At 40.0% G+C, this 17,235-nt stretch overlaps 1 protein-coding gene and 1 long non-coding RNA gene across 4 annotated transcripts in view; one reads left to right on the top strand and one right to left on the bottom strand.

Moving 5' to 3' along the window:
- The window catches only part of PDSS2 (decaprenyl diphosphate synthase subunit 2), a 74,511-nt gene extending 66,802 nt beyond the window's left edge, over nt 1-7,709 (top strand). For both annotated transcript variants that reach the window (XM_083497702.1, XM_083497703.1), the window contains 2 exons: nt 77-112; nt 6,679-7,709. In XM_083497702.1, coding sequence (XP_083353828.1) covers nt 77-112; nt 6,679-6,837 — 195 coding nt within the window. In that variant the 3' untranslated portion in view covers nt 6,838-7,709. The remainder of the gene's footprint in view (nt 1-76; nt 113-6,678) is intronic.
- On the bottom strand, nt 5,370-17,091 carry LOC310704371. 2 transcript variants are annotated; one of them, XR_014524738.1, is made up of 6 exons: nt 17,005-17,091; nt 15,564-16,359; nt 15,255-15,336; nt 10,665-13,646; nt 8,282-8,376; nt 5,370-5,434 (listed from the first exon to the last, which is right to left on the bottom strand). It is a non-coding gene; the product is annotated as an uncharacterized lncRNA (long non-coding RNA). The 2 variants fall into 2 exon arrangements; XR_014524739.1 differs by lacking the exon at nt 10,665-13,646.
- Nucleotides 17,092-17,235: the final 144 nt, after the last annotated feature.

Raw genomic sequence — 17,235 nt, 5'->3', positions numbered from 1 at the left:
TGAAGCATGCGGTCTCAGAATTATAATACCTTAGACAATAAAACAGATTTTAACTTTTATCCTTGTGTTGTTTCAGGCTCAAGTTAAAGGAAACTTAATAGACTATACAAAGGTAAGTAAATGCTTAAAACCCATGCCTTATTTTTAGAAGTTCCATCTCTCTCTCTCTCTCTCTCTCTCTCTCTCTCTCTCAAATGGCTTTAGTCAAATCTGTGCATGCGTATGTAGTGTTTAGTTGGCCCAGTAACATCTTATGCATGATGGAGTAGATCTCATCATTTCCTTTATTTGTTAATTATTTTCATCCTGCTTTTCAACCAAAAAAAGGGTCTTGCATAGTAGCCCACTGCAATGAAGATACAATAAATGCTGGTATATACATACAAAGGGACACGGGTGGCGCTGTGGGTTAAACCACAGAGCCTGGGACTTGCCGATCAGAAGGTTGGCGGTTCAAATTCCCATAACGGGGTGAGCTCCCGTTGCTCGGTCCCTGCTCCTGCCAACCTAGCAGTTCAAAAGCATGTCAAAGTGCAAGTAGATAAATAGTTACCACTCCGGCAGGAAGGTAAACGGTGTTTCCGTGCGCTGCTCTGGTTCGCCAGAAGCAGTTTAGTCATGCTGGCCACATGACCCTGAGCTGTACGCCGGCTCCCTCGGCCAGTAAAGCGAGATGAGCGCCGCAACCCCAGAGTCTGTCACGACTGGACCTAATGGTCAGGGGTTCCTTAACCTTCACCTTTTTATATGCATACAAAATATGATGCCAGTGTTGCCAATAAGTCCTTGTATTCTAAAATAGTACCCCCACCCCAGTATTCCATTATTTCAAAATGCCCATTTCAGCTACTACAGTCATTTGCTCACAAGTAGTTAATCAGTCTGTTTATACTCCAGTCCTGTATTCTGGAGTATGGCTATCACATGCAGAAAAATTATTGATCCAGTATGATGATTATAGATGACTTGTTCCAGAGAGGGGGAAAAGTCATTTCCCTCAGTACTCAGTGACTAAAGAAGCATTAGAAGAGGACCATTGGGGTTAGATGCATGTGAATTTGGATCAGTGCTAGAAATTCCTCCTTTGAAGAAGAGAATGTCCACCGCAGCTGCTCCTGTTGATACTTTCTCCTGATAAGACATCAGAAGGGACAGCACAGCTGGATATAGTCATATTTAAGGAAACGGCTAATAATTCTTGTGTGCATGCTTGTGTGACATTTGCTAAAAGTCCTAACTAGAGTCCAGATCTCTCAAACTCTGCCATATATCTCTCCCTCCCTCATTTAAAATTTTGCACTGTAGTTAGCACATTCCTCACAACACAATGTGGCCCTCCCACTCAAAAAAGGCCTCCTAATAACAACAAAAATCACCACTGTATGCCTGGGGTGTATGTCACAAATGTCTATTTTGCATTGGCAAGGCATTGTTTGGGCACTAGAATAGCAGTCAATCTCTCTGTTTTGACTTGCTTGGAAAAGGCAAGGCAAGATTATTCTTCACAGAGCACTGCAACCGAGTTTTGTGTGTCTTGACTGGTTTCATGCTGCTAATCTCATACACGATGCTATAATTTATTGTAAAGCTAAAAACGAGTTCCTTGCATAATTCAAATCAGGGAAGCATTTGTGAAGGTGACTACTGAAGGCAGATATTTTGATAATAACAAACATCAATAGCCTTTTTGATATCTAAAAAGCCTATTCCAAAACTATTCTTTTGAGGAGTCAGATCTTTATATTCCATAATATAGTTATCTGCATCTGAGCTGCCAGATGATAAACACTATAACTGGTGCAGCCAATGTAGCAGATGGCTTATCTAAGCACCCTCCTGAAAGGCCTTTTGGATATCACAGCATTATGTACATCAGTATAACCCTTTGTATATGGAACAATGTTTTTTAAAAAATAAATGTATTGCTATGAGAGTTTTATATGAAGAGATTAATATACTTTTCTGATTGGCAGTCATATATTTTTAACAAAAAACCCAGTCTTACTGAAACTTCCTTCTTTAGCATTTAAATTTTCTAGTTTCGCATCTTGTGAGCAATGTGAAGATAGTGGGTATAATTTGCTCAGGAAGTTATAAACTTTGCATTATAATACAAAAGTTAGGTTGCTTGAAGACTCATCAGGTTAGAATATCAGTGCAGTTCTATGTGTTGCCATGAAGAACTGCATCATAGTATATCCAAAAAAGATAGATAAAATATAGCACTTAAAATTAATGACTGTCCAGCTGCCATTTAAAAAGAGGAAAGTTGAATGTGTAGAGCCGCAAACACCAATCTGATCTATAGCAACTAATTATGAAACATACCAACAGTAATGGGGGAAAGTAAACCTCTTAGCTACAAAATGTATTGGCTCTATCTCAAGGTAACATTTTGGTAGTCTAAATATCAGCACTTAGCGAAGTAGACGGTTCCTCACAGGAGAAAACAAATTTAGAAAATCCAGTACATAACATGGCAAACACTTAATGCATTAGTTAGTTCCTTGACCACAAATCAATTTAAGTTTTCTTCTTTTCTTTTTTTAGCAAGTTATGAGGTTAAATATAGGGTGCCTTGTAAGAAAAGGACAGCCAGTTTTATGTATAGAAAGTGAAAAGCACAGGTTGTGAGTAAGACAGGGAATTCCCAGTAGGAGCAGGGAGATTTACTGGGATGCTTGGGCTGTGGGGTTTTTGTATGGAGTGTGAAGTGGCTGCATGGGAAGCTGTGGATGGCTGGAATGCAATGAGTGCATTTGATAGATTGTTCCTGTGTGGAGTTTGCTTTGCTGAGTTTCATAGGTGCCAAGGCTGGAATATATTTGCCCTGGTGATTCAGGTATTCAGGTATAGTAATGGGAAAATGCTTTGGAGCGCTAAATGAAATAGTGCTGATGAGTGAAATTTGTGGTGGGGCGGGGAGGAATAGATTTGCAAAGGAAAGGAGAACTAGCTGTTCGTCTTTGCTGTCCTTTTCACAATTTGGGTAAATACTACAGGAGCCCCGGCTTGAAGTATCCTCTGTGGTGGAACCTAAAGAGAATCAGAAGGCCTTCCTCAGCAGTGCTCTGAAATTCTCTTCAAAACCTCCTAAACACTTTGATAGGAATCACTGCCCCCACCTGACAAGTTTGAAAAAAATGACATTCAGAAATGGAAAAGATATTCTATGCAGCAAATAAGGGAACCCCCAGAATAGTTATTGACCATGCAGAGTTGCAGAAAGGCTACTTGAAATGAGGAATTGGGCCTCAGAGCAGGGGGGAGGGATCTCTTTTTCTGTGAGGGTTGCATTTCCTTGTGGGTCATCTGTGTGGGGCCAACAGTAGTGGGCAATATGAGCTTGTGGTGGGTGGGGCCAATGCAAGCAGTACATGGAACACCTCTTTGCTCTCTCTGGCAAACCATTTTCTCACTTTCCTCTTTAGGCAAGCAGCTTGAGGAGTTTGATTTTAGTCATGACTTAGTGGACAGCTGTCATTACACTTTTATGCTGCTATCTTAGTCTAGTTGATTTTAGTTTTTTATTGTATTCCACTGCCTTATGTCAGCAATCTTGGGTTATTTAAAAATGAGGCAGGATATAAATAAATAGATAAAAGTACAACGTATCTCAGTTCAAGGACATTTAGAGAGAGCCATTACGGAACAGAATATCTCAAGTTTCTAAGGAACATTGAGTTACAAGATCTGTAGCTGGCCCTTAGCTTCCCTTCTGAATATGACCATTTCTAAAGGATTCATCTGTGATGATTGCCTACCACCTCTTTAAAAGCAATCTCTCTAACCTGTCCACCATTTGAGAGAATAATTTATGTCCTTTTACCTTCAGCAAAACATCCGCAGCTTGCTGCGCAATTGGAGCACCTGCTAATATCAGAAATGTGCACAAAAACAAACACACATTTGCAGTATTAAGTTTCTGTTCTTACCTTGCTCCACTTACTTTGTTCCATCCAGTATAGTGTGGTTGGCTCTAAAAGAAATGCTTAATTAATGTTGCACTGTACATGCATATCATAAAAACCTATTTTCCCCTGAAGTATACTGCTAAGTAATGTGGGAAATAATTTTTTTATGAATGGGGACATGAGCACTAAAGTACCATGCCTTGCTAAGAATTGAGTTCATCTTCAAATATACATAATTAATTCACTTAAGTTACATGTTTAGATAAGAACAACCATTCATTATATATAAGTGTAATTGCCTACATAAAATAGATGGATCTTGCAGCCAGCTTCTAGTTCTCAAGTTACTTTCATGTCATTTAGAGTAATTTTTTTTACTAAAGTATATTACTTAAATATTGCAGGAAATTTTTCTTTCCTGCCTTTTAATTTTATATATACACTTCAACAGGAATGTGTGTTTAATGTTTCTAAGAACTTCCATATGTAATGATCATATAATTATCAGTTATGGTTTCATAGATCCAGTTCACACATAATGCTAAGCCAAACCATGACTAAGTATGAACAAGCAAATGTGTGGGTTCTCAAAGTGAAGATTACAGCTGCTCCCCTGGTCCTTCTGTTGCTGCACTACCCAAGACTAAACCATGGTTTGACTTAAAGTTATGTCTGAACTAGGTCTTGTGTTATTTGTCTTGCTGCAGGCAAAGCACAAGCTATAGTCAGTGTTTCTTCTTTGCTTTATTGCTCATTCTTTGTCTGGGGAAGAAAAAGCACACGCTTGGCTTCAGACATAATACTGAGCCAAACCATGGCTTACTTTCCAAGCAGCTCAGCAGTAGCAGGACTAGGGAAGGAGCACAACAGCCAAAATCTTTGCTTAGGAAACCCACGCTTCTGCTTGTACACTGTAAGTCATTGTTTGGCTTAGCAATATGCGCAAAATTGGGCATTTCCCATGGGGTTCATTTAAAGCTGGAGGAGTTAAGTAGCGGGGAGCCCTGGCAGGATAATTGAGTCATCATCCTCTAACCTGTCCCAGTAGTCACTTCAGGGTAACTAGTGTGCAAACAAACTTAGAAGCATTGCCTGTTTTGCAAAAGCTTCAGTAGATAAGGGACACATGGCCTCACTAACAGAGCTGAGAGGCATTCTCCATTTGCACATATTCTGTACATTTAATACCTAGTACACAGGGCATAAATATGTTACTTCAGGCATAGGCAAACTCTGGCCCTCCAGATGTTTGGGACTACAATTCCCATCATCCCTAGCTAACAGGACCAGTGGTCAGGGATGATGGGAATTGTAGCCCCAAACATCTGGAGGGCCGGAGTTTTCCTGTGCCTGTGTTACTTGATACTCTGATAACTCCTGATGCACAGCAGTACACCCCTGTATTGTAGACTACTGAGCTAGGACTGGGTGGGAGATGCAGGCTTGAATACCTACTAAGCCATGAAGTTCACTGAGCGACGTTGGGCCATTATTGTCTTTCAGCCTGACTCATTTAACTGCTGTGAGAATAAAATAGGGGAGTGGAACCATGTGTGCCACTTTGAGCTCTTTAGAGAAAGACATGATATAAAACATAATAAATAAATATCCCCTCCATTGTATCTTGACAGGTTAGGGAAGCAACCCATCACATCAGTGCAAGATGATGGTGCGCTTCTCCATTAGTGAGGCAGAGGGTTCATACAGGGCATGATTCAGATGAAATTAAGCATTTTATATTCATTTATTTCAACAATAAAGTTAAGCACATTCTTAACACTTTCCAGTTGAATCAGTGGGATTAAAATGTATCTAACTTTTGGCCTGGTCATACTTGTAAACAAATCCAGAAATACAGTGGTACCTCGGGTTACAGACGCTTCAGGCTACAGAGTCCGCTAACCCAGAAATAGTACCTCGGGTTAAGAACTTTGCTTCAGGATGAGAACAGAAATTGCACGGCGGCAGCAGGAGGCCCCATTAACTAAAGTGGTACCTCAGGTTAAGAACAGTTTCAGGTTAAGAACGGACCTTCAGAACGAATTGAAGTTCTTAACCCGAGGTACCACTGTAGATTGTTTTTTCCTTTTCTGTTATGCAGTGCTAGAGTGATGAAATTATGATTGTTGATAGCAAATGTTTTCTATTGCACACAGTGCCCACTGATCTAAATTAGACCAGCTAGAAGCCCATCTGAAAGAAGATTGCACAATAACAGGCTTTGGTGGGTCATCCCCATAGATAGGCTGAACTCTTCAGCCAGTTTGCCTCTTGGTACTCCAAAGGAAATGGGTTGTGGATTAATATTTTGAAATTATACTCCAGATTAAAATTACAATGTGTAAACAGAACAATATACACTGTGCTGTAGTCTGCACAACATGAAAGTAAATGCACATATTAATCTATTTGCTTGTGATGAAATTCAGTTAAAAATGCATATTAATGAATTTATTATAAGCACAAGTTTGTTGGGCTTATTCCCATTAGGCAAGAATTGTACACATGACTAGTTGAGAGCCTTCTGCTGCAGTTACATTAGTCTTTGAAAGGTGCATCTTGAATTATCAATAAATGAAAGAGCAATTAAATTGATTAGGGTCGTTTCATCGAATAGTGGATTCCATTTTTTTGTCAGTAATTTAACGAGACTGTCCTTTGAAGCTCAGGTCATGAAAATACAGAATCCATAATGTTTTCTTAGCATTCTGCATATAGTTATTTCTGTCAAAACTGATGATATTGTGCATGTGTTTTCTCACAGTTGCAAGATGCAATCAAGGCTGGCAAAGGTGTGACTTCAGCTATTGACCTATGTCGTTACCATGGAAACAGAGCACTGGAGGCTCTGGAGTGCTTCCCTCCCTCGGAGGCCAGATCTGCTTTAGAAAACATTGTTTATGCTGTGACAAGATTTTCATGATCTACAATTGGGAAAAGGAGCCACTTTTTGTTTGCGCTAATGAGCAGAACAGATAATAGTGGAGAGCGTCAAGATCTGCCATTGCTCCGCATCTAAATGTGTCAGTGGCTTTAAAAAATGTGTTTCTGTTCCACTCACCACATTCCCAAACTAACATATACCCTTCGGAACTGCTACAAACAAAATTAGGGAAAAAAGGTCAAACAGTTTTCACTTGTCATGCCAGAAGCACACTTGAGGCTGCACTGGTAGCAATAATTAATGAGACTCGCTTCTGTGACCTCAGCAAATGGACAGGAAATAAGTCCTTATTGATTGGACATAGCCAGGGATGGCGCCAGTGTGGTGGCCTGTGGTTTTCCTGCACTAGAGAAGACAGAGGGGGGCCCTGAAGCTGCAGGTGTCGGGAGAAATGCTTTCTAAATCTGCCAGAGAGAGGGCTGTTTAAAACCAGAATTAATGTACCAATTTATCAACATGAAGGGCAGCTCGATGAATTAGCAGGGGAAAGGAGGGAATCTTTTATCTGACTACATGCCGCTATGTCTCCTCACACTGTTTCGTTATGTATTTACATATAAAATTACCCTTTGCCTAATGCATTGTGTGTTTGAAAGAGTTGCTGAGAGCGCGCATCAGGTATGGTAAGAGCTTTGTAATATTTATGTCGTTCTGCAGAAAAGAATAATTTTGAATGTGCTGTTTGTATAGTCTTCAATTTGGTTCAGTGGGTGGGGTTTTAAACTTCCAGGGTAATTATTTGCCTTCTGTATAATATGCCACTTATTTCAGCAAACGCAGGTAACTACATTTTCCTTGATTTACTGAACATTTTGTTTTAATTCACACCAAATAAATGCTTCTTCATACAACTCTGTGTCAATTCTATGCCATAAAGGAGTAAAGGATCGTTCTTCTCCCTCCCCCTACCCCCTTCTGTACAGGATTTCATTCCCTGAATAGATGTATATTACATGAGAAGTTTTTTAACCTTACTGTGTCAGATGTTAAAGTCCAATTACAGAGAGAATACAAGGTATATCAGAAGCCTGCAATCTGACACTGTCTCTATTTTGTTCATAGGAGATGATTTTTGTGGTTTGCATGCTTGCAATCTGAGAACATCGTTGACAAGAAGGCTGAGTTTACATAAATGATCCAGATTGAGACTCAGCTACCTTTCTTCCTTCTGTGGTGTAATTACAGCCCAATCTGGAGACAGCTAGCACAGCAAACAGATTTCATTACATTGCTCTCTCCCTCTCAAACACTAAGTGGAGTTATTTCAGTTAACTTCTTCACACACACACACTAAAGTGAAGTGTCGCAAACCTTCTATATAATGGGCCAGGATGTGATTCTCAGAGGACTTTAAAAAAGCTTAACATGATTTATGTATTTTGATACCTTAAATTTTAGCACTACAAAAACATTGCTGGCTTACTGTAATTCAGTTTTGTAATTAGATGAAAATGTAGATCAAACCAGTTGAATTCTCAAGCCATTATGTTCTTGATATACTCTTGAACAACATTCAGTCTGGAAAAAGAGGACATCCAGGGTTATAAATGTATTTTCCATTTCAAAGAGAATGTTGTTGAAACTATGTCAGAAACAGGGCTTCAAGTTGGCTTGTTTCAAATAACCCATACTTAGGGTGGGATTCACCTAACAAACCCTGTCAATGGAACCCCTGCGTAAGGGCTTCTACAATGGAACTTGCCCCCCTCTTCCACCCACACACCCAAAATTGGCTGGGGGGCAGGTCGGGAGAACCCCCAGAGCAGCACATGGGAAGAAGGCAATTGTTCCCTCTGGCAAGCTGAAATGCATGCACAGATGGAACGTTTGTAATAGCAATGTTTAATTCCACCCTTAATGTTAACCACCATTTGGCAGTTCAGACGAAATGGCAAACGTGTCTCCTTCCAACCGCATGAGGAGGAGAAAAATGGAGAGGCAGCACTTAAGCCTAAAGCTCACGTATGTTCATTGGCAATCATGCTAGACTATTGCTTGGGTTAGGGATGAGGAACCTCAAAGGCCAAGTTGCAACACAACTCTAGAAAATGACCGAGTCCTGCTCTTGGCAACTAACATCACCAGTATTTATAATCTTATTAGTGAAAAAAATGAGCTGGAACCCAATACATATGCAATAAACTATTTCTAAAGGGTGCAGCTCAAGAACTCTTGGGACTGAGTGGTGCAGCCTTACTTATATAAGGGCTGAATTGTGGCATCTACCTGAGCGTTTATGGCAAGCGTCTTGATTTAGATATCATTTTAGCTTGCTTGACACTTTTTAAAAATAATCAGCAAATATATTTTTGAAGGCAAAACATTTGTTCTGAATTTGGACCCCAAACCTCACATATGCAAGTACAATTGTATCTCATGGTGAGTTCTATGTAAACACAGTTGTCTAACAACTTCATTATGGATGAGGTGCATGATTTTCCACTAATGATTTCATTGCACCTATTTAATTGTTCCCCTTGATTCTGGTGCAACCAAATTCCACAACACACTCTTAAGCAATATATTTACTAGATGGGCAAAGGGTGCTTCATCCTAGCAAGCAAACATTTTACATCAACTAGTGGCTTATTAAACATGTCTACAAAATGATAAGGCAGTTACAGGAGATATACCTGTTGGATTGTGCAGAGGTTTATGAGGGATTAAGCTCATGTGTGTGCATTAGCAGGATATTTCACTGAAGCACTGAACAAAAACATTGCCACCTGAACTGTGCAAGACTGCAGATACCAATATATTAAAATATACTGGGGGGGGGGGTTGCTACAGCTTGTTACTATTGTTTTTTAGAAGAAGAAGAGGAGCTTGGATTTGATATCCCGCCTTTCACTCCCTTTAAGGAGTCTCATAGCGGCTAACATTTTCCTTTCCCGTCCTCCCCCACAACAAACACTCTGTGAGGTGAGTGGGGCTGAGAGACTTCAAAGAAGTGTGACTAGCCCAAGGTCACCCAGCAGCTGCATGTGGACACGCGGAGACGCGAACCCAGTTCCCCAGATTACGAGACTACCGCTCTTAACCACTACACCACACTGGCTCTCGCCTAAAGTTTAGGATTGCAGTTTAAGCCACTATAGTAAAATTGCATATGAGATGTATTTTTACAAACTATTCCAGTCAAAGCTGTTTTGACTTCTGACAAAAATGATGTGACTTTAAATAACTGAAGACTATGAATAAGCCTTGACAAGAGGTGTACATATACAAAACATATTGCATTTTTTAATTTGGAGCTACCTGACTTGGTAGTTCTTAGTACCTTTAAGTATGTTTTTTAACCTAACATTTCTCAGTATAAAGTATGACAGTAAAAAGTGAAAGGCTTGATCTTTTAGCAGTTGGTCCTATTAAGTGATTAGAAAAATATTCCAGTTCTTTGGTAGGTAATCAAGTGCTTTTCTGTTACATTAAAGGCACAGAAATCACACACAAACACACCCAATTCACCACTTGAACTCAAGATAGCCTCTTTCAAGAAACATGTTCAGGTGGTTCTGTCAGGATTGCTGAGTGACTTTACACAAACCACTCAATCTCCTGGTCTGTACTTTTCAATCTGTAATATTAAGATAAATTATAATTTATGTGTAGAGATATAGAGAAAACCTGATTTATTAATGCAGAATGTTTTGTGAGCTACAGAGGTAACAAAAATGCAGTTTTTTACTGCTTGTAAATAAAATATACATTCTTGGTTACCACAAGTGCTGTTTTTTTAGAACCAGAGGTGTTGCAGCTCACCATGAAAGCCTCCCTCGTTCTCTTAGAATGGCAATGACACCTACCTGAAAAGTGCCGGAACTGAGTTCCGGTGAGTTCCTGCTGAAGAAAAGCCCTGGTTACCACTGCAAAGCAACTTTCTCCAATCTAAGAATGTGTTGGTGAGTGAGAACAACTGCTACAAACCTTCAAACTATTTATTTCAGCATTTGTAATATGTCAGTGTTTTCAACTTCTGTGAGAGCTTGTTTCCCTCACAGACAGACATAACTTCTACCATCTTATCTTATATAGGGCACTGTAGACTTCACATCCTCTGTTACCACTGATAAATGGAGAGGATCCTGGTATCTTATTGCACAGAGAAGAGTAGATAGGCACAAGGACTTTATGAGTCCAGTAGTAACACATCACATGTATGAAGATTTTTTGCTGATCCCCAAGGATATCAACAATGTACAGTACCTCTACAGCAGAAAGAAAGATTACACAGGTAGTCCAAAAATCTTTCATTACTAAAAAAAATCTGCAGACATTTTATTCTACTGAAAATCTCCACGTATTGTCCATAACATCTTCCTCAATTCATTTTTTTTTTCCTGTAGGTGTGTTTGTATAGTAATTGACTTTGTGGTCAAACCTAGCACAGATAATGAAGCATAAAAATACCTGCCATCTAAATGAAAAAGCAAGTTTTACAAAGCAGCCGAATTAGACCCACCTCCTTCAGTTTTTTGAAAAGTTAGTATTGCTCCTAGCATACCCATGTTTTATAGTACCTTTTCCCTTCAAATTATCTTAAGTTCTTGCTCAACTACTGTCTAAAATCACTGTAACCCTTTTCATTAGTCAGAAGAGTACTTTGGCTCCCCCATGTGTAAGAGATTCTTACACTTCTATGAAGCTCTGAATCCTCCATTTAATAATGGATTGAATCAGTGTTTTTAAAAAATGCCTGTGATGGAAGAGAGTTGATTCCTCTCATCCATAAAATAAAATGAATGCATGTTTTAAACTTCTAATATTTTCTTTTAAATCAAAAGGTATAAAAGTTCAGTGACAAATGGTGAAAACACATTATTATTTAAAGTGTGCATGATAGAATTGTTGGCCTTTGATTAAATATTCTGTGAACACCTTTCAACTTTCTTTTAAAAAGTTTTTCTTAATACAGTTTAGGGCAGCCTTTACCAACCTGGTGCTCTCCAGGTGCTTTAAACTTACAGCAGTGTGCTGGCATCCTGATGGGAGTTGCAACCCAAAACATTGGGAGGACATCAGGTTAGTGAAGGTAAATTTAGAGGCTCTGTTGTTTTTCAAATGAGTATTGTATTTCCTAACAACCTTTTGGCAACAATATTATTAAAAACATAATGGTGTTAAGAAAACATTTTTGCAGTGCAGTATTAACTTGATGATAGGAAAGTTATTTGCCTAACCAAAAATGTGGAATAGAAAAATGTAAGTCACACTCAAAGATGCTAAAGTAATCCTTTACATCCTTAATACAGAAAAACCAGTGCTCTCCTTGCTTATTTGCTAGTCACCCGAGAGTTCCCTATCATTTGCCTAGCACTTTCATTTATGTACACCCAAACTGAGCTTAGGCCAAGAGAGATGTCAATGCTGCCTCATTACTCCCCCAAAGCTACTACTGGCTTGTCAGTTGCATTTGCTACCAGCTAACTATTGTTTTTTTAAAAAAACAAGGTCATGTTATAGGTCATGTGTTTACCGCTTTTATAGGGAATTTTGTAGGGTGTATCTAGAAAATGTATTAGTGGTTCCTCAGTGGACACACCTTTCTGAATTCCACCCACTTTTTAGTGATACTGCACTACTAAGCATGTCTGGAGGAGAACACTGAATGTACCCTAAAACATGTCCACAGTTCCTGCAGTAGCACAAGACCTGGCAACTGATCAATGAGTGTCTGTGTGCACTAGAAGAGAACACAGAATGTTAATGCAATAAATACACAAAGATTTCATGGCAAATATGTAGGACAGTCCTTGGAAGGCAAGTAGACAAGAAGAGATTCTCTCTGGGCAGAAAGCTTGAAAACTACTGGTTTACTTAATGGAACCTTTCTAAACACAGGATTCTCTTTTAACTTAAATTTGCAATATTGGGCTTACTGAATTACCTTTTTTTATACAAGTTGTTTTCTCTCTCTCTCTCTCTCTCTCTCTCTGAGGAGCACATCTTTTTTAAAACAATATATTTGTATGTTTGTAATCCTTCTGTTGTGACCACTTAAAGTTTGTGGCCCAGTAGCTGCTTCTGACCCACCAAGCGGAAGCCAGCACAAGTTGGGACTTTTTGCCTCTCCTCTAGTGCACTCCCCAAATCTGCTCTGGAGGGTCTGAGGAACCCCCAGAACAGCATTGGGGGGGGGGAGATTGTTCAGGAAAGCAGAAATGCTTGTGCTGACAGAACAGACTCCTTCGCACTACAATTAAAACCTCAATAAACTGAATGACCTCTACTTTTCACCTAGCTCCAGGATTCCGTTGTTTTTTATTTTGAGAAACAGAGAAAATTACTTGTGGGAGTTTCTGTACAGCTCTCCCTTTACAAAATGAATGCAAAATCAACTATGATTTCAGTGAAAAATCTCCCAACTTCAACATGGTTTGAAAAACTCTTCATTCCTCGCTTTTGCTCATCAGAGACCATTTTCTCTCCCCACATACACACACATCCACATCCACTATTTATAACCTAGTTCAACAATGCTGGCATGCAGCAGTGGAAGGTGTGCATTTCATATGTAAATCAGCGGCAATAATTTTGTACAATTACTTCGTTGTTTGCATCATTATGATCAACAGCAGCATAACAAAGTGCTTGAAACAAAGGATGTTACCGAAATGTGGTTTTGTCTTGGCAAATCTACTCTCCACGTTTTAGCTAATAAAGCAGTTTATTCATAGATGACAGAAATATATAGGCTGTGTTCACCAGCGCTTTCAGAATACAGTTTAAACTTGTTGCATTAGCATCCCAATCTTAAATGTTTATGCCTGATGTTTCGGCATCTCTGCCTGAAATGGTGGATTAACAAGTATATGATTATGTAAGATCAGCTGCCCAACCTGCACTTGCACATCAGGCATGAATAGATGAGAAACACAATAATCTTATATGAAGTAATTGTGAACTCAGTTATCTGTGAATACTTTAGTAGCCAAAACAACACCATCTACATGCAGTATCAGCAGGCTTACAGAAATACCAAGATATGCAGAACCACCACATTTAAAAAATAATAATCAACAACCTTTAGGGAATTAAAAAGCAGGAATAGGAAATAGAATGGAGTGTCCTGGATACGGGTCAGGCTAACTGGATCTCTGAACAGGCTACACCTGTAGGAACTAGAATAAAGGGGGCTGGGTCAAATAAGAATATCCTGGTATGTGTAGGGAGATTTAAAGGATGTTGTATTTGGATTTGACAAACCAGTGGGGTTTTGTTTTTTCTATTTTACTCCTGGAGACAAAGGTGAAGGGTAGAACTTGTTGGCCACAGCAGTGATTGGCAGAAAAGATTTAACAGAATAGACTCCTGAATTACAGGAAATTTAGGAATCTGCCTGTTGGTGATGCAGGATTGCTGGGCTTCAGTTTTGGATTCTGCCCTGAAGAAAAAATACTGGTAGGGCTCAGCCCCACCTTGACCTAATGACTAGCCTCTTACGATAGAGGCAAATGAGGGTATGTGAAAGATGATCTGTTGTCACAGTACCAAATCACAATCATTCTGACATTTATGCACCAATATCCAGGCTATAGGGGACACGGGTGGCACTGTGGGTTAAACCACAGAGCCTAGGACTTGCCGATCAGAAGGTCGTCAGTTCGAATCCCCGCGACAGGGTGAGCTCCCATTGCTTGGTCCCTGCTCCTGCCAACCTAGCAGTTTGAAAGCATGTCAAAGTGCAAGTAGATAAATAGGTACTGCTCCGGTGGAAAGGTAAACGGCGTTTCCGTGCGCTGTTCTGGTTCGCCAGAAGTGGCTTAGTCATGCTGGCCACATGACCCGGAAGCTGTATGCCAGCTCCCTCAGCCAATAAAGCGAGATGAGCGCCGCAACCCCAGAGTGGGCCACGACTGGACCTAATGGTCAGGAGTCCCTTTACCTTTATCCAGGCTATAAGCCTAGCAAGAATATGCTACTCAATCCCACATTAAATGAAGGGGAAATGGAAATATAAGTATTAAGCTTATGGGGTAGTTTTTGCATGTATTTACTGCAATAAGATTATTAAATCTGTGCAGACTGCTTTTTATTGATTGCATTGGTACCAGTCTCAGGCTTTCAAATTAAATAAACTGCTACTTCTAAAGGTCCTTGGGACCATTGCTTGTTCCAGATCATAAATCTTGCATTTCCCTCTGTGAATTTTAATTACAACTAGAAGAAAAGCAGACACCCCCCAATTAAGTGGGAGGTGTTTCTTAAAAGCATCAAATAGTAACCTCTGAATCAAAGGCATGAAAATGGAAACTGAAAACACTGCAAAGCACACCCGGATGTTTTTGTTTCGTATATGAACAAGTGTGCAAAACTTACTATGCATAGTCTATTTGAAATTGCAGTGCTTTTTATTCCTTTTTCAATCAGAATTGGTAGAGGAACGGTATACTCACATTCCAGGATGGGTAGCTGAGGCCTGCAGGGTCCCTTCTGGGCTTGGGTCCCCTAATGGGAACAGTGCCTGAGGCCAACACTCTAGAGTAAGAAATGAGGTAGTTCAAATTGGCAAATGTTTTCTCATTTCTGAAGCAGAGTCTGGTTTGCACACTTTTGCTTTTCTTTACTTTAAAAATGTGTTTTTGCTAAACATAATGTAAAGCATTTCAGGTAAGCAAATAAGACTGCAGAACTAAGTACCAAATCATTTAACTCTTTAATTACATATATGATTAACAGTGCAAAGGCAGGTGGGATTCCTTTACCTTGAATAGCTCTCATGTGGAAGGCGGCATTCCTGCCGGTAGTTTGTTACACAGGGGTGAGAGAAACTGCAACAGCTGTTGGAATTCTGCGAATAATTTCTGCCAATTGAGATATTATTATTTTAAGGCAAAATCAGATCAAGACTTACCCAAGTTTACATTGTGATCATAAAAGTGCTTGCCGTTCAATGTTTTCCAAACATATGCAAACCAGTTTGCCTGGTCATATTCAGCCAATTTGACTATTAAGCCATCATGCATATGAGAGATGTTAACAGATTTTTCTTCCGTATGTTAGTCCAAACTAATGTGAATGTGCCTAGGAATAACTTTCTGCACTTTTATCAAAACCCATGGATACACTAGTAGCAGAGTATAGCACAGTTGCTTCTAAAACCATTTAAGTCACCTGATTCCTTTCCTGAGAAAGTTCAGGCACAAGGACCGGCCCTACATCTTCTATTGTGAAAACAGATACATTCAGTTTCACCGCAAATACATTCAGCTTCACCACAGTCTCCTTTCACTTATTCGCCAAACCTCTGGCTTCCTTGTACAAAGGTCCAAACAACCAGTGGGCTGGTCTGCTTCTAATGTATTTAAAAATAATAATTTTGTTGGTGTTTTTCTGTTTTTATTAATGTGCTCCTCAAATTCTCTTTCCCCCACCCCCACCCCTTATTATCTGCTTGTATTTGTCAGAAATTGTGTTTCTTCTGTTTACTTTTGGATAATATTTCCATTTTCGAAAGGAAACCTTGGGTGATATTCAACGAAGTTACTTGGAATAGACCCCCTGAAATTAATGAACATCACTAAGTTAACTTCATTAATTTCAGTGAATCTTCTCTTAAGTTAAAATGCTCATGAAGCATGCCAGCATCCCCTTAGTCCTAAGCAGTACTATTCCTGATCTGTGGTCTACCTTTTAGCCAAGATACTATTATTGTGATTTTGAACAGCCCCATAAGCAGATGTAGGGAAGCGTGACTGGTTAGGTCACAGTGGACCTTGGGGGCGCTGCAACTATGATAAAGAATGGAAGTTGAGGTGCCGCTGAAATTTGAGACCCCAAAGACAGCCCCCAGGCATTCTAGAAAGAATTCATCTTCTCTGTCCCTCAACATGCATTTCTCCAATCACTTTTGAGAACCTTTCAAAGTCAAAGGTGACTGCGATGGAGGGTTTTTTTGTTTTGCAAGTTGTCTAGTTAAGTAGGGGTTTTCCCCATCGGTTCAACATGTACATCTTGCAGCAGCGGCAGCAGCAGGTGCTGGGCCTGTTAATTCCAGGTTCGCTGCCCCTGGTTCGTTCCATAACCAACTAGAGGGCCATATATACTATATACGTTTATTATCTATATAAGTCGCCCAGAATGGTCCTGTATTAGACGACAAATAAATTGAACAATTAATTCAGATGCCTCTCCGCCTCTCGCTACCTTCGGTAGCGCCCGGCAAACCTCACGAGGGCAATGTGGGTGTTTTATTAACCGTTGCTTTTTGTGGAGTGGCCGTTAGCGTGTAAACTAGCGGGCTGGAGGGCAAAGAGAAGGAGCGCGAGAGTGACCCGACTGCAACTAACGGCTCCTTCCACCAGGCACAGCCACGGGGGAAAGGGGGCGGGGCTCAGAAGCGCGCGCGGGGGGGGGAGGAGGGGTATGCGTAATACG

This window comes from Podarcis liolepis (assembly GCF_965112155.1).
Source record: "Podarcis liolepis genome assembly, chromosome: 3".
NCBI classification, from domain to species: Eukaryota; Metazoa; Chordata; class Lepidosauria; order Squamata; family Lacertidae; genus Podarcis; species Podarcis liolepis.
Note: the sequence above shows the minus strand (reverse complement) of the source record. Positions and strands in the feature narration are given on the sequence as shown.